General features: G+C 33.6%; 1 protein-coding gene across 3 annotated transcripts; it reads right to left on the minus strand.

The window, feature by feature from the left end:
• Positions 1–403: 403 nt before the first annotated feature.
• Positions 404–16,163, minus strand: LOC146884361 (rust resistance kinase Lr10-like). Of its 3 annotated transcripts, none has more exons than XM_085665796.1 (4): positions 15,296–16,007; positions 11,303–11,335; positions 2,731–2,754; positions 404–2,584 (listed from the first exon to the last, which is right to left on the minus strand). In XM_085665796.1, the coding sequence occupies exon 4, from the start codon at positions 2,242–2,244 to the stop codon at positions 1,375–1,377; it is 870 nt and encodes a 289-aa protein (XP_085521922.1). In that variant the 5' UTR covers positions 2,245–2,584; positions 2,731–2,754; positions 11,303–11,335; positions 15,296–16,007; the 3' UTR covers positions 404–1,374. The 3 variants fall into 3 exon arrangements, with proteins under 3 accessions (XP_085521922.1, XP_085521920.1, XP_085521921.1); XM_085665794.1 differs by having other exon boundaries at positions 2,295–2,584; positions 15,296–16,163; XM_085665795.1 differs by lacking the exon at positions 11,303–11,335 and having other exon boundaries at positions 2,295–2,584; positions 15,296–16,163.
• Between the last annotated feature and the right edge of the window lie 10,300 nt (positions 16,164–26,463).

The following is a 26,463-nucleotide window of genomic DNA, read 5'->3' on the forward strand; positions in this document are numbered from 1 at the left end:
ATTTGTTAATTTTGTTAGTCCCATTTTTGTTTAAAATTAACCAATTTTGTTAGTTCCTATCGATGTGACCAAATTTAATTTTTATATCAAAGTTATAATGATGTGAATTTTAATATATTATATAAAAATATTCAATAAAAAATGTAAATTTTAATATAAAAAATAAATTTGGTTTCAATTTGGAGAGGGATCAAATTGATTCAGGTTAACAAAAATTAGGACTAAATTAAACAAAAATAACAAATATAGGGACCAAATTGAATATAGAACATTGATTTTGACACATGGCATGTTGTTGGGTTGACATGTGGATATTTAAAAAAAATTAAAAAAATTGAAAAAAATTAAAATAAAAAAATTCAATTTTTTTTTTAAAAAAATCACGAAGTGACACGTGACTGTGACTGTGACTGTCACTGTTCATGGTCGTTAATGATATAAACGATGTTAGCAAAAATGATCCAATTGAACAAAATTGACGAAAATTGAGATATATTTAAACATAAAACCAAAATTAGGACTTATTTAACAAAAGTTAACGAAAATTGGGACCAAAAAATTATTTTAACCAATAAAGATACTTTGTGTTTTAAATTGATTATGGTGACACAAAATTTATATATGTGTGTCTCTACTTATATCCCGTTTACCACTCTTTATTTAAATTACTAAAATAATTTTTAATTCATAATATAATTTAAAAAAAAAATTTAACATTTAATTTAATAACTTATATTTCAGTCATACGTTTAATTATTATTTTTCTACAATTACTTAATATTTTTAGTTGTTATTTGACGCTTTTAATGATTGAAACACATAAAAAGATCCACCTGCAAAAGCTCTTTGATGCTGCAAAAGCTCTTTGATGCTAAAGTCAATAAGATTTTGTAGTTATTTTCTACGTCATGGTTCTAACATTTCTCACGATAGCTCACCAATCTCATCTTTTCTTTTTACCACTTTTCATTGCATAACACGTCTTACCATCCTTTCCATTTCCCTTTACACGTCACTTCATGTTCTCCTTTCTCTTATATCTTACCTCTATATATTTCATTAACCTTATCTCTAAATAATGAAAAATGAGTATATATTAATCATTTATTATACATAATAAATGCATTTCATAAATAAGTGAATTGTATCATGATAATTTTTAATAACTAATATATTTAAATTATTAACAAAACTAATTATAAATTATCAAGAAAATTATTCTTTAAAATCTCTTCAAAAAATTTAAAAGATGAAATTAATTTTTAAAGATAAGAGTATAAATTAAAATTGAAACTATAGAATAACACATTGAGAATATTAAGAAGTCATAAAAGAGTATGAGCATAACTTGTACAAAATGAGTGATTCCAAAAACTAGTGATTAGGCATGTTTGTATCAACATTCACATTAGAACTAGTTGAATCACTCCATGAGTTGATTGTACCATCATGTTCTAATATTTCATGAAGATAAAAAGAAGGTTTGGGAGGAATTTCAAGAGTTTCAACTTTTCCTTCAAGCATCTCTACAACCTTGCTCATTGATGGACGATCACTTGGTTTGAATTGTATACACCAAAGTGCAACTATGAACATTTTTTTCATCAAAATCTTATCCGTTTCTGAAGCATCTTTCATGTCAATATCTTTCTCTTCTTTAAATTGATCATGGATCCAAAATGGAAAATAATGTTGGCTTGAATGTTCCGCAAGAGGATTTGAATTTTTCCTCCTACTTGCCATTTCCATCAAAAGCATTCCAAAACTATAAACATCGGCTTTATAAGAAACTCCACCTACATTTTTGTAGAATAATTCTGGAGCCATGTAACCCAATGTTCCTCTTATTGCAGTCAAAATAATGGATCCATCCTTTGTAGGATACAACTTTGCAAGCCCAAAATCTGAAACCTTTGGAGTAAAGTTATCGTCTAAAAGAATATTATGAGGCTTAATATCGAAATGTAAAATTTGCACATCACAACCTCGATGTAAATATGTTATCCCATGAGCAATTCCAAGAGATATTTCATAAATCTTCTCATAACTTAGAAGAACACTTCCTTCTTTAGAGAAAATATATTTATCCAATGACCCATTAGACATGTATTCATAAATCAAGCCACGATTTTTTCCTTCAACACAATATCCAATAAAACCTACTACATTCACATGATGTATTCTTCCGATGGTAGCTACTTCATTAACAAACTCTTGTCCATTATTCTTAGATTTGCTCAACATCTTTACTGCAACATCTAACCCACTTCGAAGCTTTCCTTTGTACACAGAACCAAAACCTCCTTCTCCTAACTTCACTTTAAAACCTCTAGTTATTTTCTTGACCGTTTTGTACTCGTATCTAATTGGATTTATATTGTTGTCTAACAAAAACTTTTCAATGTTTTCAAACTTGAAAAATGTCTTTTACGCCATTTATAGATGATTAGCACTAGAAAAAGTAGGACTATGAATAAATATCTAGCTGCTATAAATATTGGTAGAATTACATCGCCTATAAATTCTCCCTCAATATTCCAATACGGTGATGATCGTTTGACGATTTTTATTGTATGAAGAAATCCTGTCAATTTAAGATTAATTCAAAATTTGAAGTGTATGAAAAAAAACATATAAATTGATGAAATAAATAAGCTGATTCATGGAAAACTGAACTAATTTAATATATTGAGTAACTTAGTAAAGGGAGAAATAAATAACTTCCATTACCTTTTATAATACCAACAAAAAAACCTGCAAAAAAGAAAAACTGCTTAAATAATAATAAAAAAATATGCATAACATCAAGACAAAAGAACACTTAATATTAAAAACTTGTGATACAAATATTGCACAAATATAATGTATTATTTAAATATGTATAAATGTTAATCCAATATATTCTATAAAGAAATTGTTGTCGAATATTACCTTAAATTCATATCACTATATTAAATGTTATATTTAATATTTAATATAGTATATGAATTTTCACATTTTTATTTAAACTTGACACATTCAAATGAAAATAAAGTAATATCAATGATTTGAATATATAATTTTATTATTTTTAACCTATACCATTGTATAAAAGAAATTCAATATAAGATTTTTTTTTAATAATGATCAATTTTAGTGATAAAAAATAATTAGTTATCATGATGACAAATTTAGATACCAATTTATGAACTAAAAAATATTTGTAGTTAAAATAGTCTCAAAATTATAATTGATCTCTATACTGATGGGTAAAATTGTTTTTATTATGAGTTGGTCTAAATTGGTCACTAACATTAGCTACTAAGATTTTAACTACCAAAGAAATTAGTCTCTAAATTAGTCTCTAATTAAAAAATTGGTGTTCAAATATATTTTTATCACTAAAATTAATCATTACTTAAGAGTTTTCTTGTAGTAATTGTATACATATTTATTTTTCATTTTATCATTTTAGTATGTAATTATATTTCTACAATAAAATAATTATTTATCAATTTTGCCTTTTTTTTTTAAATTTAACCCTTGTTTCGAATTTGATATATATATTTTTAATTTTATTGATGTTTTAAACTAGAATAACTATCCATAATAAAAATAATTATTTATATTTAAATAAAAAAAATATCTACAATACCATTTTAAAAGTTATTTATATTTAATTTTATAATTGTACTTTTATTATTCTTTATTATCATAGAAAGATATAAATATATATGCACCTAATGTGTTTCTACTAGTATTATAAGGAGTTTCCCAAGTGAAAATGAAACCTTAAAAAAATGTGAATAAGATAAGTAAAAATAATTAAAAGTTGAAAAAAAATTGTGATAATATAGTTAATTAATTATTATTAAATTAAATTAAATTAATTTGTTTAAATCATATAAGAAAAAAAATATTTGTTTAACTATATATAATAATTTGGTGACACGTTCTTATTCTTTGTAAAATTCTCAATTATTTTAATATTAAAAGGTTTAATGTATTCATGAGTTTATAAATTTGATTATTTTGCACGGTGATGATTGATTGTATTTAGAATTGGACTATTTCATAAATTTGACATGTTAATTCATGTTTGAATGATCTTATTTGATTTGTTTTGACTAGGAGAATTTAGCATTAGAGCAATGGAACAAATTGGCACCCTCTACCATGTGGTAAAACTGTTTTGAATCATTGTATTGAGAAAAGGATACCAATTTGAAGCCTGGTCAGGTCCAAGTTCACAACATAAAATGGAGTTGTTATCAACTGATACAACGTTGAGCGAGGGCATTGTGGTGCTGAGTGCCACTTATGCTAAGAAGTTTGGTGTTGAGTGTTGGCTTTGTACCCCTGAGTGCTAGGTTTGCTTAGAGGTTTGTGCTGAGCAGCATTAGAGTTGTGCTGAGCGCCACTTTTTGTGAGAAGAATGGCGTTTTTGCATGTTTGACCTGTTTGACTATTTTTGAATGTTAGTAATTGATACGAAAATGTTGTGAAGGACTTTTTAATGTCATGACTATGAATTGTTATGAGTTTAAGGTGAAATTGTTATGTGTATGTATGATGATGATGATGTTTGAGGAATTTCAAGGAGAAATTCCTTCTAGTGATGGTTGTGGTGGTATTGTTAGTATATTTTTGACATGAGGAGGTCCAAGAAGGAGGTACTTGAACTTTAATAGATATTCACACTTAAGTATAACAGGTAGTAGACCAGTCATTTTAACCCATAATCCATGGGTCGACCCTAGCCCTCTTTAAAACTAAATCTCATTTCAATGACCCATCTAATGAGGGGCTTTTTAAAAGTCTCAAGTCCCAAAAGCCTTGACTGAAGTGGGTTGGGACAGGATTAGTGTGGGTTTAGCCCCTTTTCAATAAAAAGTCATTTTCTCTCTGGATATTGAAAGTCTCTTAAACTTCTTCTTCTCATCCGCAACACCTTGCCAAAGTCTTCATTCCTTCTTTCCAAGGCCTCCCCAATGACCGTCGTCGAAGCCGCCTCTTTCACAAAGCTTGCAGACACCAACACCCTCTCTACACGGTTGTTGGAGTTCTGCTCCGCTGCGCACCTTCTCTGCTTTCCGGAGGTACGTCCAAGCCTCCAGAAACACACCAAAGATGAGAATTTTCAAACCTACATCGACGATCAGAACTTCACCAACTATGGAAACAATAGAGTAGACGGAATCGACACCTTCAAGAACTACTCCAACGACATCTTCAGCACTCCGTTCAACGCTTTCTGTGGATACAGTCGCGGATCCATTGACCACAAAGAAAGCTTCACCGGCTATGCCAGCGGCACCAACGTTGCCGACAGAGCTTTAACACGTACGACTCCAAGAGTGCCAAGGAAGGCTCTAGCAACTTCAAAAATTACTCTAGTAATTCGAACGTCGCTAAACTGTGATTCGTCGCCTACTCCGACAACACGTCAATAGGAAGCAGTCGTTCTCCAACTACAATGAGGACTCAAACGCAGGCGATCAGACATTCCAGGGCTATGGTAAGAACTCCTTTGCAGCCAAAAACGACTTCACATGTTATGGAACAGAGTCCAACGTCGCCTCCTCTAGCTTCACCAACTACGGAAAGAAAGGCACAGGTGGCAATAGTATGTTCACCAACTACGGCGTTAACATCAATGATCCCCAAGAGAAATTCCAAAGCTATGGCGGTGGAACCGTTGGTGAGACGCACAACTTTGCCAACTATAGGGACCAAGCTAATGTAAGAGACTAAAAAACAGTGAAGATGCATACGGTGTTCTGTTGTGTTTTTTATTCAATTTTTTTCAATTTTTTTTTATATTCAAAATGATTATTTTTTTTCTGAGAAAAAGGCCCATGAGCTAGCCCTATCCCACAGGGCTTTTGTGGGCTTTTTGGCCCTGTGGGCTTTTTCAATGAAGGGCTTTTCTAGCCCCAACCCATGTAGGGTAGGGCCAAACCAAGAGAAGTGGGTCAATTTGACAAGTCTAATAGCAGAATAGGTTACATTGCAGGGGATCCTATGCATTGGATCATTTTGGTCCTAGGCACGAAGGGGACTTACCGTGTGTAAGACCTGAGAAAAATAAATAAATAAATATTTATTTAATAAATGCGAGGGTGGAAATCTCTATATTAAATAATGTAGAGAGAGAAGATAAGGAATTGTTCTAGCTCAAGTGGTTGAGGGTACTTGATTATATGAAAGGACTTAGGATTTCGTTATATTGAGCTGTTTAGAGTTTTTTTTTTCTAAATAAAGCGCACTTAATATTATTCTTATTATTAATTTTATTTTATTTTTACCATTATTACTATTATTATTATTATTATTATTTTCTTTTACTATTATTACAATTACTATCATTTTTATTTATTTATTTATTTATTTTATTTTTATTTTTATTTTTATTATTATTATTATGTTGATTATTATTATTAATTTCATTTCATTTTATAATTATATTTATTAGTATTATTATTTTATTTTATTTTACTATTATTTTATTATATTATTTTTATTATCATTGTTATTTTTTATTGATTTTATTATCATTATTATTGTTTTATTTTATCATTATTATTTTATTTTATTAATATCACTGTTTTATTATTATTGCTTTATTTTATTTTATGATTATCTTCATTTTCATTATTATTTTTATTTTTAAAATTTCGTTTTATTATTATTATTATTATTATTATTATTATTATTTATATTAGTATTATTATTATTTTTATTACTATTTTTATTTTTATTATTTATTATTATTAAATATATTACTATTATTCTCATTTTATTTTATTTTATAATTATCTTTATTATTATTATCATTATTTTATTTATTTTATTTTACTATTATTTTATTATTATTGTTATTATTATCATTGTTTTGTTTTATTGATGATTTCATTATTATTATTATTGTTTTATTATTATTACTTCATTTTATCATTATTATTAATATTTTATTATTATTATTATTATTATTACTTTATTTTATTAACTGTTTTATTATTATTGTTTCATTTTATTTTATTATTATTTTCATTATTATAATTTTTATTTTTAAAATTTCATTTTATTACTCTTATTAATATTATAATAATCATTATTATTATATTTATATTATTATTATTATTATTATTTTGTTATTATTTTATTATTATTATTATTATTATTATTATTTTTACTATTATTATTTTTATTATTATTACTATTATTATTTTGATTTTATAATTATCTTTATCTTTATTAATTATTATTATTTTTTTATTTATTTTATTTACTATTATTTTATTATTATTTGTATTATTATCAATGTTTTATTTTATTTATGATTTTATTATCATTATTATTTGTTATTATTGTCTTATTTTTATTATTTTATTATTATTGATTTATCTTATTATTTTATCTTATTAGTATTATTGTTTTCCTATTAACGTTTCATTTTATTTTTTTATTATTATTTGTATTATTTCGTTTTATTATTATTATTATTATCATTATTGTTATTATTGTTGTGTTTTTTATTATTATCATTATTATTGTTTGATTGTCCGTGCGATATTTTGGGGCAATGGTTATATATTCTCCCTGCTTTTGTATATTGTTTGGTTGTTCAAGATTGTGTTGGACTATGATCCAGTCATGTGATTATGATTGGATAAGCATATCTCATGTTATGGATTGTATGTATAGTGCTTGGGGTTCTTTGGAATTTGCTTCAAAGTGCCAAAAACCAGTAGTAGTGACGCTACTGGTGTGGCGCCTAGCGACTTGGGGTGTGCTGCTTGGCGACTTGGGATGGGCTGTCAGGTGATAAGGGAAAACCAGAGAAGCTTGGAACGCATGGCACTTGGCGGAAAATGCGATCCCGCTAGGCAGAAAAGATCTGGTAGAGGCTTTGGAGAGCGTATGGCACCTAGCGGCGTGAGGTGACTACTAGGCGGTGACAGTGCGACAGGGCTTTGGTATGGTGCGTTGCGCCTGGCGGTGTGAGATGCCCGCCAGGCGGTCTGGAACCAGGCTCTGCCTTGCGACGCGAGAGGCGCGCCAGGCGGTTTTGGTGCAGAGTTGGTGCGCTAGGAAGGATTTCTACACAACTTGAGGTGATGTTCATGATGCGATGCTTTGGCTGGGGCCCAGTTACGAGTGTATCTTGTATTGGGATAACACATGGCCTTTCTAGGTTGTAGCCTAGTGGTTTAGGAAGTCCAGTGGAGTGTGCGAAATTGTGGCTCGTACGACGAGGTTTCAGATGATTGCCCTCTTCAGTCCATCTAATTGAGTTTGGTATAGTCCGGGGACAACTACGGACTCCTGTTCGTTTTGGGGAACTCCACTTGGTGTCGCGATGTGAGGCCGTGGCAAATTTATTCCCGCGTGTGGACTATTAGGTGATGGCCTGTAGTCGGAGGGGCGAGTAGACACTCGTGCAGCAAAGATCGATCAGTGGACTCACCAAAGGGTGTAGAATCAATAGACGTCTAACGAAAGGGTTGAAAGCCGAGGAACTGAGAAAAAGGGAAATTTGCTAACACGTTTTATAGTTTTGAGATGCTTTATTAATGTAATGTTTTATTTGTTTATTTACATGAGCTCACCGTATCTGTGTGTGTTTGGCGATGATTATGTAACCTTTTACATGGGAGCAGGGATTGATGCAGGTGAGCAGGTGGATGCGTAGAGACGGAGTGGGAAACACTTATGAATTATTTGTATTAGTTTTATAAACATTTTATAGTTGTAATACTTGAACGCCGCGAGTTTATTTTAGTTTGGCGCGTTGAAATAAAAGTTTTAAATTTTCCCACGTTTAGGGAAAAGGAATTATCATAAATGCGATTTTATACTTATATCCCTATTTTAATTATTTAAATTAGTAATATCCAACCGGGATGTTATAGTGTGTGGTTGGATGATAACCTCTTGAGGTCAAACTCTATAGAGCTTGGAAACCACCACAGGTTCACACCTACATTGGGTCTGACATCATTGGCATGTATTTGGATAATTGAGTTAGTGTCAACTATTTGTGCGTGTATATGTATTCCCATATGGTAATCTTGCTTAGTAATATTTAATATGCTTTAATTGTGTAGGATAACTCTTTTATACACTAGCTTACCCTTTTTTGTTTTTTATGTTGTATTTGTGGTTTGCCTCTTTGTTTTGCGATGATCACCTATTCGATGGGATCAAACGAAATTGTAGGTTTAGAAGCACCTCTAGAAGATAAAGAATCATCGATTAGAGTATATGAAAGGTCATAAAGTAAGTGGTTAGTTTTGTATGCTTGTTAGTTTAGTTCGAGTGAATAAATGATATATTTTTATAGTCTCATCTTTTGTAAGACTATATTAATATACTTTATACATTATTTATACATTAGATCAATTGTTTTGAACACTGAGATTAAATGTTCTATTGTATTAGTTTTAAACTATTAATCTTATCATAACATATAAATTAACAATATAGTAGTTTTAAAAACTCTATTTTTATAAATGAAACTTAAATTTAATTAATAAATATAATAATATTTATACGATAAATAATAAAATAATATCAGAACTAAAAACGAAATAAAATATAGAATAACTATTTTTGTGGCTTAAAAATATTAAAATTTAAAATGAAAATAATTTAAGAAATCATTTTTTGTTATATAATTGAAAAATATATACAAAATATAATATGTTAAAAAGTCAATTTAATAAAAATATGAGTATAATATTTAAATAAATATTAAATTTGATCTCAATTCAGAGAGGGACAATATTGTTCCATTTCGAAAATACTTTGGGCTAAATTGAATAAAAAAATATATATAGGGACTAAATTGAATACAAGACAATGACACTTTATACTGATATTGACATGTGTCACACCATGAAACCTGACACGTGAATAAAAACAAATTACAAAAAAAAATTAAAAAATTAAAAAAATGAAATAAAATAACTACGAATTGACATGTGACACTAACAGTAATGATGTTTCTAAGATATTAATGGATTTCAGTCAATTTTACAAAAATTGAGACTCAATTAAAACAAAAAGCTATGTGGGCGATCGACATGAAACTTTCTAACCAAAATTGGGACTAAAGGAGTAATTACACCTTATATTTACATTGAGATGGATGTTGTTTAATACAAATATGAACGTTTTATGTCTAATCTAGGACGTTTGAAGTAAAAAATATTTTAAACTCATTAATCTATTCTTTTGTTGCAAATGGTGATACAAGATTTTCTATGGTGTTCTACACTATAGGCATCCCTATGTGATTTCATATATTTGTCCCATTTTTTCATAACTAACATTTTTTTTTATAAAATTATATCAAATGAATGTAAAAAGTGCATTTCTAAATGGTTTCATCAAGGAAGAACTATATGTAGAACAACTCAGCTGGTTTTGAAGATTCAAAACATCTAGACCATGTTTTTAAACTAAATAACGCCTTATACCGTAAGGAAGCTTCTAGAGCTTGGTATGAGAAATTGAGTCTCTTGCTAATTGAGAAGAGTTTTACTAGAGATCACATAGACACTACAGTATTTAGGAAACACTACTTTGATGAATTCATATTAATACAAATTTATATAGATGATATTATATTTGGTGTCACCAATGAATCATTATGTGAGGTATTTTCAAATCTAATGTAAAATGAGTTTGAAATGAGCATGATTGGAGAGCTAAAATTTTCTTAGGCCTACAAATAAAACAAGCTAAGGAACATGTTTACATCCATCACACTAAATATGTTAAAGAACTACTCACTAAGCTTAACGTGGAAGATGCAAAGGAGATAAAAACACCAATGCATCCTAATGCATCCTTAGGATTGGAAAAAGAGTCTAAACTAGTGAATCGTATAAATAGAATCAAATGATATAGTCATTGTTATATCTCATTACATTTAGACCTAACATAATGTTTAATTTGTCTGTGTGCTCGTTTTAAGCCAGATCCAAAAAAATAGATATAAATGTTGTTAAAATTATATTTAGATATGTTAAAAAAACTGTTAATCTTGGTCTAGGTATAAGACATAATATTTAGGTCCTTTAAATGCTTGTTTTCAGATTCAACACTTCAAATTCTTGTTAATATAAGACATTCTTAGGTATGTTTAATCATTATTTTCCGAAGGATCCTTTTACAAGACACATCTAAAATTTATAGCAAGACACATAAATTTATAGTCTACAAATTAATTTGTAAAATTTCCCTTTTATGAACTCAAATATAGTTCAAAATAAAAATTAGTTTGAATTCTCATGAGACAATTTAGCGCGCGTACCTGTAAGGTATTCTTCAATTAAAGATAGCGTTCCTAAAATAATAAAAAGAAAATATTTATATAAAGATAAAAATTAGTTAAAATATTATACTATTTACATATAAATTGAAAACTAATTCACTCCAGCTTATCCAAATTTAATTTAGAAGATGCTAAAATTTAGTTCAACCTTAAAAATATATATTCAATATATATATATATATATATAATATCTAGAAAAGCATTATTATTATTTAAGTTTATATCAATTATATGCTAACCATAATTAAACTTGAAAGCTTATTACGAAATTAATAAAATTTTATGGTTTAATCATATGTCTTTGGTCCCCATTTTTATAAAAAAAATTTCAATTTTGTCCTTTTATTTTTTTTTTGTCTCAATTTGGTTCCTTCTGTTAATAGTACAATAACGCCGTTAGAGTAGAGCTGTCAAAATGGGTTAAAACCCGCGAGCCAACCTGGCTTACCACGGGTTTGGGCCGGGTTGGGTTGAAATTTTTTTACAAATTTTAATACTTGTTGATTTTTGACCTGACTCATTTAGAACTTGGCTCATCCGGGTTGAACCCATGGTGAGCAAGGTTGGCTCACCAACCCGTAGATAAAAGGGTCACACAAGTGTTTTTACTTTTTTTTATTAAGTTGGGCTTTATATTTGGGTCATGTTAGGTTTTTTTTATCTAATACATAAATAATTTGTATATTTTTTATTTTGGTTTGTATTTGGATTGTATTAAAGTTTATTTAGATTTTAATAAGAATTACAATTTTTTTTACTGAAAAAAAATAAAAATAATTTTTTTTTAAATAAGTAAACCCGTGAGCCAACCCGTGGTGGGCCGGGTCGGGTTCACATTTTTTTGACTCGCTAAAAAGTGAGCTAGTATGGGTTGGCTCACTAAATCATCAACCCGTGGTGGGTCAAGTTGGGTCGGGTCGGATTACCCGTTTTGACAGCTCTACGTTAGAGGAGTGTCACGTGTTAGTTCATGACTTTTTTTGACCTTTTTTTTATTCTTTAGATTTTTGAATTTAAAAAAAAAATTGTCACGTGTCAAGCTGTCATCATGCCATATGCAGTGACAAAGTGATGTGTCACTTATATGTCATGTGCCATTTCTACTTTCTCAATTTTGTCCCTTTATTTTAATTTTTGTCTCAATTCAGTCCCAATTTTTGTAAAAATTAAGTAATTTTGTCCTTTTCCAAATTGAAATCAAATTTAATTTCTATATAAATGTACACAGATATTTCTATCAAAATTGATATTTCAAATAAATATTTTTAACAAAATTAAGTTCATTTAATTAATATTTACATTGAACTTTATTTAAAATTGTTTTAAAGTTGTTAATAGAAAATAATGTTAATAGAAAAGAAATTCATAAATTATATTGATATTTATTATATCGTACTTTAATATTGGTTTTTAATTTGAGTTTATATTTCAAATAATTGTATATTTTTAAAATGTGTAAAGTTCAATAATTTGTACACAAATGTTTTAATTGGTGTAAAAATAAAAATTGTAAAAATTTTAAAAATAATTTTAACTAGTTCATGTAACAATAAAAAACATAATAAATTTAAAGATTGAAAACAATTTTAAGTAAAGTTGAATGTGAAACACAAATTTAAATAAACTTAGTTATTTGAAAATATATAATAAAAATATTAATTTGAATAAAAATATCAAATTTAATAAAAATATTTGTATAACATTTATATAAAAATTAATTTTTGTTTCAATTTGGAGAGGGACAATATTACACCATTTTTACAAAAATAGAAACTAAATTGAGACAAAAATTAGAATACAGGTACCAAATCGAGATGGAAGAGATGACACCTGGCATAATATTGACACGTGACATTATCACTGTCACATCACTCTTCACTGCCATGTGGTACGACGAAAGCTTGACACGTGGCAATTTTTTTATTTTTTAAAATAATTCAAAAAATAAATAAAAAATAAAAAAAATTAATAAAAAATTCAAAAAGAAAATCAAAAAATCTGGGAACCGACACGTGACATTCCATTTAACGTTGTTACTGTATCACTAACGGAAATGACTAAATTCAGATCAAATTTTCCAAAATAGAGACCAAATTAAAATAAAAACAATAGCGAAACTAAATTGAGATTTTATTATAAAAATGGGACCAAATGTATAATTAAACCAAATTTTATCTAGGATTTTCTATATTGGCCGTATTTTAGGAAATTAGTATAGTTTACTAAATTTACAAGAAATAAATAAGATGTGTTTTAAAACATAAAGTCTTAATAAAAGAAGGTTTTAAAATATAATTTTACTTTCTATTTTTCTAAACGGAGGTTTTGTTTTAAAATATATATTTTTTATTTTAAAAATACAAAAAATTGGAATCTTAACACCTTAAAGTATTTATCTTTTTCTACATTCACGTAAATATTTTTAAACAAAAATTAGTAAATTTAAAAAAATTGAAAATAAATAAATAGTGATTTAGAACATCGATTTTTTTATAAACAGATTGCTTTAAAAAAATGTTTTCTATATTTTTTGTTTTAAAGTGAAGTTATGTTTCAAATATGATTTCTTTTTAAAAAATATAAAAAAAAGGGAAGATTGAACATTTACTGGAATTAAATAAATAGTAATTTAGAAACATAAATTTTTTTATAGACTTAATTATATTTTGAGTCCTAGATAAATTCGAAACTTTCAATTAAAATTTTAAAACTTTTCAATTATGTATCTGTTGTTAGAGTTAGGATTGATATTTTAAGATTTACGGGTATTTATATGAGGTGGGAGTTATCTTACAATGTCATTCTGCTTAATGTCGGACTACACAATACTTGATTACAAAAGACTTTAAGGATGAAGATCTCCATCAAAGATTTATTATACTTAAACGAAAATTATTCTTAAACCAAATTCAAAATATAAAATTAAAAATAAAAAATTAAAAGAAAAAATATAAAATATAAAATATAAAATTAGATAATTAGATAATAATAAAAATATTAAATTATTAAATATAAAATAAAATAATTTGATAATTTTTTAATTAACTATTTTCACCGTAAATATTTCCATATTTTATAATTAAGTCATTATAAATTTATAAAATTATATAATTATGAAATTATGAAATTATAAAATTACAAAAATAAAAAAATTACGAAATGGTAAGATTGAAAAGTATAAATTTTGAAATTATGATATTATGTCATTATAAAATTAAAAGGAGGTAGAATATAAAAATATGAATTGTAAAATTAGATAATTAAAAATTATGAAATCAAATTATAGAATTATATTTATATTTTATATTTAATAATTTAATTATTATCAAATTTTATAATTTTATATCATATATATATATTAATTTTATAATTTTAATTTGTTTTAAAAATAAATTTCGATAAATACAATAAATTCTTGAAGGAAATCCTCATCATTAAAATCTTTTAATATTATATGATTTAGTATAATATGGTCAAATTTAAGCAAATGACAATCTAAAATAATTGTCGCGTCAAATAGTTAACAATAAAATATAAAAACAAATACTCATTTGAAAAATTTTAATATTTAAAAGAGTTAATAGACTATTAAAATTTACTAACTCATTTGAAAATTTTTAAATTTATTATAAAATAAGACATAATTAAGCTTCTTTTATAACCAGATTACTTTAAAATATATATATATATATATATATATATTCTATTTTCTATATATATATATATATATATATATTTTTTTTTAAAAATGAAGTTATGTTTCACCCTTTAATTTTTTTTTTTAAATATAAGAAAGGGAAGACTGAACACCTTCACCACGTTATGGAAAGTGATGTTTTGAAACACAAATTGGTTAATCAAAACACAATTTATTCATATTTGTAGTTTTAAAATTTACCCATTTTATAAAATTTAAATATTTAAAAATAAATAATGATAAATGAACATGAGAGGCAGAAGAACAAATCTCACCACAATTGCTGCCATAGTAGTTCATCCTAAGACAACCAATGCACTGAATTTCTTGTGTGGTTTGATTGAGGATGCAAGAGATACCATTTCCACAGTGATCCCTACAAACAAGTGGTAACCAAGTCAACCAAAATCCCTTTTCCAGAGATTTAAGGATATCAGCATAAGAAACGTTCCTGTTATCTGTCGACTCTCTATAGGAAACACCATGTGTCCAGTTTGCGAAGGTAGCAACCTTTAAACTGCACCCTGCCTTCACGTCCATCACTGTAAATTCCGGATGAAACTTCTTACCGCGATCCACAACGGCGTAGATATAGCCTCCGGAATCACAACCGCCGGATTTCACTTCCACATATCGAGGATCATCACTCACTCGATCACTACAATTTAGAAACACCACTTTTGCAGGCTCATACACATTCTCCCCAAACGCTACTTTGGCAGTCTCAGACTCATAGTCCTCCCCAGACAACGTAGCCAGCAGATCATCGTCATATCCACTGAAATTTTGTGTGGATAAGAAATAGCGAGGAAAAGAGCAAGAAGTGTCCTCCACAACACCCGGATCAATCAGTCGGATTTGGTACCTATCGTAATTGATTTCTTCCACAAAGTATTTCCCTGAAAACAGTGTAACTAATGGTCTGTTATTCACGCAATCAAATTCATACTCGGGAAGGCCGCAATCTCGAGGGTCGTCTTTCAGTCGGAATGGATGTTTTATTTCGTGAATTTCGCCGCACGAAGAAGATGGACAGGATGCGCGATGCTTAGCACAGCAAGTTTGGTGGAACAGCACAAGAATGGTGACCACAGAGACAACTACTGATTGCGTGCAGCGATTACAACAAGGTAAAACAGACATTGTTACCTCCGCTCCTCAAATTGGAGAAAATGATACTTAAATATTACCTATGGCCGGACTACCCCAAATTATTAATAAATGATACTGGATTTTTTAAATTGAATATATATATATATATATATATATATATCGCTAGTTATATCCCTTTTGTACTCTTCATTTAAATTACATTTTTTTTAAATTTGTCATATAATTTATAAAAATTATATTAATTTTTATTTGATCTTTAATTTAGTAACTTATATTATCATATATTTCATTTTTTGTAATTTTTTTATAATTATTGAATTTTTATTCGTTGTTATTTGATATTTTAATTTTTATTATTATTAATTTTTATTATTTTTTATATTAAATGTAATAACATTCAGTATCGTTATGATATTTAATACTTAATAATATGGTAATTTGTCTATTTGGTTATGACTTTTTTTTATGTAAAAAAATTGTTTAATTAATATTTGGTTGGAGACGGGATAACAAATTCATACCTACCGGATATCAAAATAAAGATGATGGTCATTTGTACTTACTTGTAAGAGAATGAGATAATCAAAGTTATTTCAATTTTGCCCCGTTTTCATTAGTATGCTCAACTAATTATAATAGTAACAAAAAATATTTTACATGTCAAAATGTTGTGTTAGTACTTTTCTTCTTTTTTTTTCACTTTTCTATGGGTTATATTTCTTATCATAGAGAATAGAATGTCAAAGCGGGACAGGTTCGCTAGTTTGTCGGACCGGCTTGCCAACCCACCATAAAAAAGGTGGGCCATGTTGCAATTTTGAACCCACCAATCTGCCCAACCCGCCTTGCCCGACTAGGGATGATAAAAATATTCATGTCCGCGGATATCCGCGAATAAAATTCGTGATGGATAGTTAATACCCGCGGGTAGCGGGTATTTTAATACCCGCGGGTAGCGGGTATTTTAATACCCGCGGGTAGCGGGTATTTTAATACCCGCTTATAAACGGGTCGAGTACGGGTATCATATTATCCGTACCCGTGGGTACCCGTTACCCGTAAAAAAATTAAAATTAAAATTTAATTTATATTTTATTAAGTTAAATTTAATTAAAATTAAAATTAGCAGTATATTTTAGGGTTAAATATGTTTTTGGTCCTTCAAGTTTTAGTGAATTTTGGAATTAGTCCCTCATCAAAACTTTATACAATTTAGTCCTTCATCTTTTAAAATGCGTGAATTTAGTCATTTTAACCAAATTTTGTTAAGTTTATCTGACGTTTCAAGCACATTTCATGATAGTATTTAAGTTAAAATTGAAGCAAAAATGTGTCAAACAGTGTAAATAATTTAAATACTATCATGAAATGTGCTTGAAACGTCAGATAAACTTAACAAAATTTGGTTAAAAGGACTAGATTCATGCATTTTGAAAGATGAAGGACTAAATTGGTCAAAAGTTTTGATAAGGGACTAATTCCAAATTTCGCTGAAACTTAAGGGACCAAAAACATATTTAACCCTATATTTTAGTATGAAAAATTTAATTATAATTATAATTATAATTTAATTTAATTTAATTTTATATTTTATTTTTATAATTCTATATTAAAAAATTTATAAAATATAAATTTTTTTAAATATTTGCGGGTATCGGGTATCCACGGGTACCCGCGGATTTTAAAAATATCCATGAGTATTTTTTAAGCGGATACCTGGCGGGTAAATGGGCGGGTAGCAGGCAGATTTTTTTTTTGGCGGGTCGGGTTGCGGGTAGGCACTATCTGTGCCTGACCCGACCCGTTGCCATCCTTACGCCCGACCCTTTAGCTTGTTATAGCGCGCCAACCCGCTTCAATTAAGAGTTTTTTTTTTATATATTGACATTTGTTGTAGTGTTGTTTCTTCACTCATTTACGCACATTTTGTGTTACTTGGTCATTTTCTTAGAGAAGAGAAAGAAGCCTCAGCCAATTATCTCTGTTCTTCTTCTTCGACCAGAAGGACTCTTCTTCTTCTTCAACTAGAACAAAGGTACAAAGCCCACAAGCACACCACCACACACAATGCTCACAATAACCACGATGATGAGTTTGTGTTCTTTTTTCGACGACGACCACGACGATAGGTTCCACCACATGCATAGGTTCGTCTTTTGTGGGATTTCCTTGATTTTCTTATCAAAATTAAGGTTTTGAATTGATTATTCCTTCGAATCTTCATTTTCCTGAGCAAAATTAGGGTTTTATTTACTTCAAACTTGTGTTGTGAATCTATGATGTGTACTTGCGTTGTGATGTGCGAATTGGGGATTTTCATATTTTGCTGTGGTGATCTGGTGCATAGGTTGGGTGGAAATTTGTGGTTGCTCGCTTGTGATTTTTTTTTTTTTTGAATTGGGGATGTCTTTGTTATCCTATACCCAAATATGCATATAAGATGTGTTTTGTTTGAGAGAAGTATTTGTTAGTTTTATTTGTTTTGCAGTACATTGGATCACCAAGAAGAAGAAGAGAAACTTGGTTTCATGGATTTTTTTTTATCAAAAATGTTAGAAAGCCAAAAAAAAAGAGAGGAAAATGGTGGGCCAGCCTGCCAACCCACCCATTGGTGAGACGAGTCTAACTCTTCAGCCTGCCAATTGGTGGGCAAAAAAGGGGCTGGGCCAAAACGGGTCAGGCTGGCCAATTTTAACATTCCTAGTAGCGAAGGATTTTGACACTGGTTTTTTTCTCCATTATGCTTTTTCTTAATGGTAAAGGCTAGATGGAGCATTTAAGGCCATGACCTTCAAATTTTTTAATTTTTTTAATTATATGTTTACATTTTCTAAATTATATATAATATATATAGGTAATAGATGAAAATTAAATTGGGTATTTTTTTATTTTTTATTTCTTTTTTAAATTATAATATTTAATGTTAATAAATAATAAAATATATAATTTAATATAATAAAGAATCAAAAAATTATTTGTTTTCTAACCTATTGTCTTTTGAGTTCATTAGATGTTGTACTAATCTCTCACTCTGTAAGGCCCAGTTTTCCTGCCCTAAAGCTTTAAGGGCTTCCCTTGAGCTATTGGGCCTTAGGGCTGGCACAAAAGATAAAGCCACCGAGTCTGACCTAATTCCACACTTTTGAGATTTCTGCTACCTTGGTGCTTAGAACCGCAGTCGCTCTCTCTTCGTTAGGGTTTTGTTGTGTTGCCAGTTCGCCTTCCGTTTGGCCCCGTTCTTAGCTCACGTAAGTGCTCTCCGACTCGTAGTTTCCTTCCTTGGTCTGTTTTCGTAAGTTGTTGTTAGGGTTCCGAAATGACCCACTCTCACACTATTTTCCAACTTCGAGCCCGTTCCTAGAAGTTGTTCGTACTCACAAGTTTGGGTGTCGAGGTTTCCAGCTAGCTTGTCCAAGTACGACAAGCTAGAACCTCTTTGTTAATGTGTTTGTAAACTGTTTTACGGTACATTTTTATGATTCTTGAACTTGTGTGTTGTTGAGAATGCTTGAGGTGGTTGGTGTTGTTGTTGGCATGTGTAAAATACGACTGTTCCATACATGGCAGTGGCGGCGACTGTTAAACTCGCCCAGGCGAGGTGGGCAGAGGCTCGCCCAGGCCTTCTCGCGCAAATGGCCGCCTAGGCGACTCGCTCAATTTCAAGCAAGCGAGCGTCTCACCCAGGCGAGGTGAGTCTCGCGTAAGCGAGAACGTGCGGAGGCTCCTGTTCCAGATTCGCGAACTCTTGCCTAGGCGGAGAGGACTCTCCTGAGCGAGAGACTATCGCCTGGGCGAGGCTCCTCAGCTTGAGGGACGGGTTGAGCGAGAATGCGTTCGGTTTGGGGTTTTTCCTGTCTTTTCGTGGTTGAACTATGTTCTATTGTACTATTATATGATGGCATGAGGAGGAATGAGTGTGCATGTTGGGAGGAAATTATATGTGGGGGAATTGTGAGCTTAGCATGATTTCTACATGAATTGTATATGAGAAGTTGGGTACATATGTATGTGCGTGTGGTCACCAACTTGGCATGAGCAACAATGAATCTTGGTGGTTGGTAAACCTTTGGTATGGTTGGTATGTGGAGAAACACTTTACTCATGATTGGGAATAACGAGTTGGTAATGATTCAACATATGAGAAATGAGGATTTGTTATGGGTTTTGTTTTGAAATCTTATGTGCAACGTATGTATAAATTCTTGGTTGTTTATGTATGTTGGTCCGTGTCAATGCATAATTCCTTGGGGTCTCTAGGTGAGACTTTCAGGGTTGCGCTTCAGTGGTCGGGACGTAATTCCATGGCCCCTGTTAGTGTGTGTCCATGGTGGTGCCCCATCTGTATAACTAGGTAAGGATTCAAGGTAAGGTTGCATCCTGACACTCTAAGGAGTCTGTTAGTCTCACGTAGAGCTGACTGACTTCTGTGGTGAGGGTAGCAGGAGGCTTGAAATTCATTAAAGGCTAACCTTGTGGTGACGGAAAAACTGATTCATTGTAACACTTGTAACACATAACTCGGGGGTGAGCAGAGGTATCCACCACAAGTGCAAGCATCCGCTGAATCTGACCAGGTTATACGTATCCGGATGAGTCGAGTCGAGTCGTAGTGTATTGATTGAAAAGTCTTAACATGCGTGGATGTTGTATGAATATTAGATGGTGAAAATATATTTGACCGTATGATGAATATGTTGTCGGCTCTAGCTTACTCGTTTTGTTGTATGGTTGTATTGTATGTGGCTACTCTTCCTCGTGATGATCATCAATGTGATTGATGGGAGCAGATGGGCGAGGTTCTCGTGGTCAGCAAGGAAATGGCGATTCCGCTGCTTAGCCATCTGGGCTGGATTTTTATTCTCTTCATGGTTTCCTTAGGGCTATGGCCCGTGTATTGTTTCATTCCTTCTTGATCTACTCTCTATTGTTAGACTTTTATTTAGTTTTCCTTTGGTATCGTGGTGTGCCCGGATTTGTAGAGGTTGTGTTAAGAACCCCAGGACTACGCTACATTGTTATCTCTGTGTGACGTTTCCTTTAATTTTGCGCATTAAATTAAATGGGGCGTTACATTTATGGTATCAGAGCGGTCATTCCTTAGGTCTGTGGACTTGGATGTCCGCTTAGTTTTCTCTATGTCTTCTAAGTATTCTTCGTTAAATTCTTGTCTTTATCGAGCCTAACCAAGTGATTTTCTGTGTGCTAGTGAACTATGGCACCTCCTCGTAGGACTTCGCAATCGTCCCAAGGTGACGTGCCCGATATCGCCAGGGCAATAGAGGCGATGGTAGTTGCCTTGACACAGCAAAACACAGTTATGATGCAGCAACATGAGGCATCAATGCAACGACAAGCGGCGTCGCTTGAGCAATAACAGGTAGTGATGTAGCAGATGGAGGCTGCACGTGTGGCTGTCGAGGATGCACACATGCAGCATATGGAGGCCCTCCGCCAATAGGAGGAGAACAGGGCAACGACCCCTATATTTGGTCCTGAACCACGACCTATAGTCAGGGAGTGGAGCTTGGAAGATTTTCTGAAGCACCACCCAGCGAAGTTTGATGGCAAGACTAGTCCTGACGTCGCAGACCAATGGTTGAAGGACCTGGAGCGCATCTATGATGCAAAGATGTGCCCCGCGGAGAACAGACTGGCATTTTCAGTGTATATGCTCACGGGGGAGGCGAAGAATTGGTGGAGCAGCACTAAATCCATCCTGGATGAGACAGTGACATGGGAGGCTTTCAGAGAGAGATTCCTCTCAGAGTACTTCCCAGACAACATCCGGTACCTCAAGGAGGTGGAGTTCCTCCAGTTGACCCAGGGAGGGAAGACTGTAACAGAGTATGCTGAGAGGTTCAAACACCTCAGCCGTTTCTACACTCTGTCGCTCGATGAGGAGTGGCAATGCAAGAAGTTCTAGAATGGGCTTCGTGGTGACATCCACTTGATGATGGCTCTCTTTTCAATCAAGGATTTTGCCGCTCTAGTGGAGAAGGCCAGAGTGATGGAGAAGATGAAGCGTGAGGTGGAAGGTCAGCGCCCACAGCAGCCACAGCCGCCTCAAAGGATTGGTGGACCATCTGGATCCAAGCCCAAACATGAGGAGCGGAGGAGACCATATGATAGACTCCACCATCAGTCTCAGAGGTCTAGGAGTTTTTCTCCTCAGTAGGGTCGAGTTCAGTGTTACATATGTGGAGGACCCCATTTGAGGAGCGCTTGTCCACGTATAGAGGGTTACTACAAATGCAACAACTGTGGCAAGGAAGGCCACTTTGGGAAGGATTGTCCCACCCTTGCTAGGGCAGCAACACGCCCTCCAGTTCAGGCTTCTCACCAGCACTAGCAGAGAGATAGAGGCAACAAGCCTCAGGCGACAGGCAGGGTATATGCCATGACCGGAGCAGAGGTTGCAGGCTTAGGTAATCTTGTTATGGGTCGATGCATGATAACGAGTGAATCTTTGTGTGTACTGTTTGATTTTGGAGCGACACACTCTTTTATGTCAATTGCTTGTGTGGAGCGTTTGGGTCTGCCGGTGCACGAGCTGTAGTGTGAACTTGCAGTATCTACCCCGACGTCGGGTCTGGTCAAGACGTCGTCCTTGTGTGCTAGGCTTCCAGTAGAGGTAGAGGGACGCATGTACAAGGTAAATCTAATCTGCCTGCCTCTACTGGAGTTGTAGGTGATCTTAGGGATGGATTGGCTCTCTGCCAATCGCATTTTGATAGATTGTCGGGAGAAGAGGTTGTTGTTCCCCGACTCAGAGGAACTAGAGTTGGTGTCTCCTCAAAGGGTAGTGAAGGAGATCCAGATTGGCGCACAGTGCTTTATAAGCTTTGTCCGCATGGAGGTGAGAGAGAGAAGGAACATCAGTTATACCTGTGGTACATGAGTTTGAAGACGTGTTTCCAAATGAGGTGCTAGGATTGACTCCCAGTAGAGAAGTGGAGTTCTCTATAGATCTAGTGCCAGGGACAGGCCCGGTGTCGATGGCCCCATATGGCATGGCTTTGATAGAGTTGGTCGAACTTAAGAAGCAAATAGAGGAACTGATGGCGAAGCAGTTTATCCGGCCCAACACTTCGCCTTGGGGAGCGCCAGTGCTATTGGTAAAGAAGAAGGATGGGAGTTCGCGTCTGTGTGTGGACTACAGGCAACTGAACAAGATGACGATCAAGAATAAGTATCCGCTTCCGAGAATTGATGACTTAATGGATCAGCTACATGGGTCATCGGTATTTTCGAAGATAGATTTGCAATCGGGATACCATCAGATTTTGGTGAAGGCTGATGATGTGCAGAAGACGGCTTTCAGGTCCAGGTATGGCCACTATGAGTATGTGGTTATGCCGTTTGGTGTTACCAACGCTCCGACGGTGTTCATGGACTACATGAACAGGACCTTCCGGCCCTTCCTAGATAAGTTTGTCGTAGTCTTCATAGACGACATCCTTATATACTCCAAGACTCAGGAGGAGCATGCAGAATACCTGAGGTTGGTGCTCGGTGTTTTGAGAGAGAAGCAGTTGTATGCCAAGTTGTCTAAGTGCGAGTTCTGGATGGGTGAGGTTCAGTTTTTGGGGTATGTGATATCCGCCCAAGGGATTGCAGTGGACCCGGCAAAGGTCGAGGCAATGGTAAAGTGGGAAAGTCCTAAGTCGGCCACAGAGATCAAGAGCTTTGTGGGGTTAGCGGGCTACTATAGGAGGTTCATATAGGGATTCTCCAAGATAGTGGCACCTCTGACTTTGCTTACCCGGAAGGACCAACCTTTAACTTGGATAAACAAGTGTGAGGAGAGCTTTCAAGAGCTAAAGAGGAGATTGACGAGTGCTCCTATATTGGTAATTTCGGATGTGGGAAAACCATTTGAAGTCTACTGCGTGTCTCATCTCGGGCTTGGTTGTGTTTTGATGCAAGAAAAGAAAGCAGTGGCGTATGCTTCAAGACAGCTTAAGGTGCTTGAGCGTAATTACCCCACTCATGACCTAGAGTTGGCAGCGATATTCTTTGCCTTGAAGATTTGGAGGCATTATCTTTATGGTGCTCAGTTTCGTGTGTTCAGCGACCACAAAATTTTAAAGTATTTGTTTGACCAGAAGGAGCTGAACATGAGGCATAGGAGATGGATGGAGTTCCTGAAAGATTATGACTTCGAGCTCCTATATCATCCAGGGAAGGCAAACGTGGTAGCAGATGCCCAGAGTAGGAAGACTGTACATACAACACACCTCATGATTAAGGAGGTGGAACTACTAGAAAAAGTTCAGAGACATGAGGCTACAGGTTGAGTTGGGGCCCGAGTCCATTAGATGTAGTACCCTTACTATATCTAGTGACTTCTTGGACTCAATCAGGGAGAGGCAGTCATTAGACGCCAGTTTGAACAAAGTTAGAGAACAACTTGGGTCAGACGAGGTTAGAGACTTTGCTGTGGGTGATGATGGTATACTGAGGTTTCAGGGCAGAATCTGTTTACCTAATGATGCAGAGGTGAAGAAGTTGATCCTTGAGGAAGGACACAAAAGCCGTCTTAGTCTGGATTATGGCATGACTAAGATGTACCAAGATCTCAAGGAAAACTTCTGGTGGCAGGGAATGAAGAAGGATGTGACACAGTTTGTATCAGCCTGTCTGACTTATCAGAAGGCGAAGGTGGAGCACCAGAGACCCGGTGGAATTCTACAGCCTTTGGAGATACTAGTATGGAAATGGGACAACATTTCCATAGACTTTGTGACCCATTTGCCACGGACTTTTAGAGGACATGACACCATCTGGGTGATAGTGGATCGACTGACCAAGAGTGCTCACTTCTTGGCGATGAACTTAAGAATGCCTATGGCCAAGCTGGCTCAATTGTACATCAGAGAAATAGTGAGGTTGCACGGGGTACCGTCGAGTATCGTGTCAGATAGAGATCCGTGATTCACGTCTTGGTTTTAGTAGACGCTACAGAGTGCTTTGGGGAGCAAGCTCACTATGAGCTCAGCCTATCACCCTCAGATCGATGGCCAGTCTGAGAGGACGATTCAGTCATTAGAGGATTTGTTGAGGACTTGCATATTAGATCACCTGGGAGCTTGGGATGAGGTGTTGCCTTTGATAGAGTTTACCTACAACAACAGTTTTCATGCGAGCATCGGCATGGCGCCATACGAGGCTCTTTATAGCAGGAGGTGTAGGACTCCTCTTTGTTGGTATCATGATGGATAAGCGGTGTTGGTCAGACCAGAATTGTTAGAGCAGACCACCGAGAAGGTGAGGATGGTGAGAGATAGGATGCAGGCTTCTCAGAGTAGGCAGAAGGCCTATGCGGACTGCAGGAGGAGGCCTTTAGAGTTTGCAGTGGGAGATCATGTATTCTTGAGGGTGACCCAAACCACGGGCGTGGGAAGGGCCCTCTGCTCAAGGAAGCTTTCACCCAAGTTCCTTGGCCCCTATCAGATCACGAGGAGGATTGGGCCGGTGGCTTACGAGATAGTCTTACCCCCACAGTTGGCGAACCTTCACCCAGTGTTCCATGTCTCCTAGCTGAGGAAGTATGTGTTTGACCCGTCTCATGTGTTAGAGGCCGAGGATATATAGATCAGGGAAGATCTCACAGTGGAAGTACCACCCATCGCTTTAGAGGAAAGTAAGGTTGAAGAACGCCGAGGAAAAGCAGTCAGCCTTGTTAAAGTCATATGGGATCGGAGGATAGGTGACTCGACTTGGGAGTTAGAGGAGGACATGAGGAAATCACACCCACATCTTTTTACCTAGTAAGTTTTCATTTTCGAGGTCAAAAATTTTTAATGTCGGGGAGAATGTAAGGCCCAGTTTTCCTGCCCTAAAGCTTTAAGGGCTGCCCTTAAGCTATTGGGCCTTAGGGCTGGCCCAAAAGATAAAGCCACCGAGTCTGACCTAATTCCACACTTTTCAGATTTCTGCTACCTTGGTGCTTAAAGCCGCAGCCGCTCTCTCTCCATTAGGGTTCCACTGTGTTGCCAGTCCGCCTTCTGTTTGGCTCCGTTCTCAGCTAACGTAAGTGCTCCCCGACTCGTAATTTCCTTCCTTGGCTTGTTTTCGTAAGTTATTGTTAGGGTTCCGAAATAACCCACTCTCACACTGTTTTCTAGCTTCGAGCCCGTTCCTAGAAGCTGTTTGTACTCCACGGTTTGGGTGTCGAGGTTTCCAGCTAGCTTGTCCAGGTACGGGAAGCTAGAACCTCTCTATTAATGTGTTTGTAAACTGTTTTGCGGTACATTTTTATGATTCTTGAACTTGTGTGTTGTTGAGAATGTTTGAAGTGGTTGGTGTTGTTGTTGGCATGTGTAAAATA

The sequence above is a fragment of the Vigna unguiculata genome, chromosome 8 (genome assembly GCF_037176805.1).
Source record: "Vigna unguiculata cultivar grain cowpea cultivar isolate G323 ecotype 2 chromosome 8, ASM3717680v1, whole genome shotgun sequence".
Classification (NCBI taxonomy): domain Eukaryota; kingdom Viridiplantae; phylum Streptophyta; class Magnoliopsida; order Fabales; family Fabaceae; genus Vigna; species Vigna unguiculata.

Excerpts from the sequence above, each read along its gene's own strand:
- LOC146884361 (XM_085665794.1), bottom strand. The coding sequence starts at position 16,163 with ATGTCTGTTTTACCTTGTTGTAATCGCTGCACGCAATCAGTAGTTGTC. Across the intron at positions 11,336-15,295 it reads CTACTATGGCAGCAATTGTG|GAACGCTATCTTTAATTGAA; the intron begins GTGAGATTTGTT and ends TTATTATTTTAG. Across the intron at positions 2,755-11,302 it reads AATTGAAGAATACCTTACAG|GTTTTTTTGTTGGTATTATA; the intron begins GTACGCGCGCTA and ends TCTTTTTTGCAG.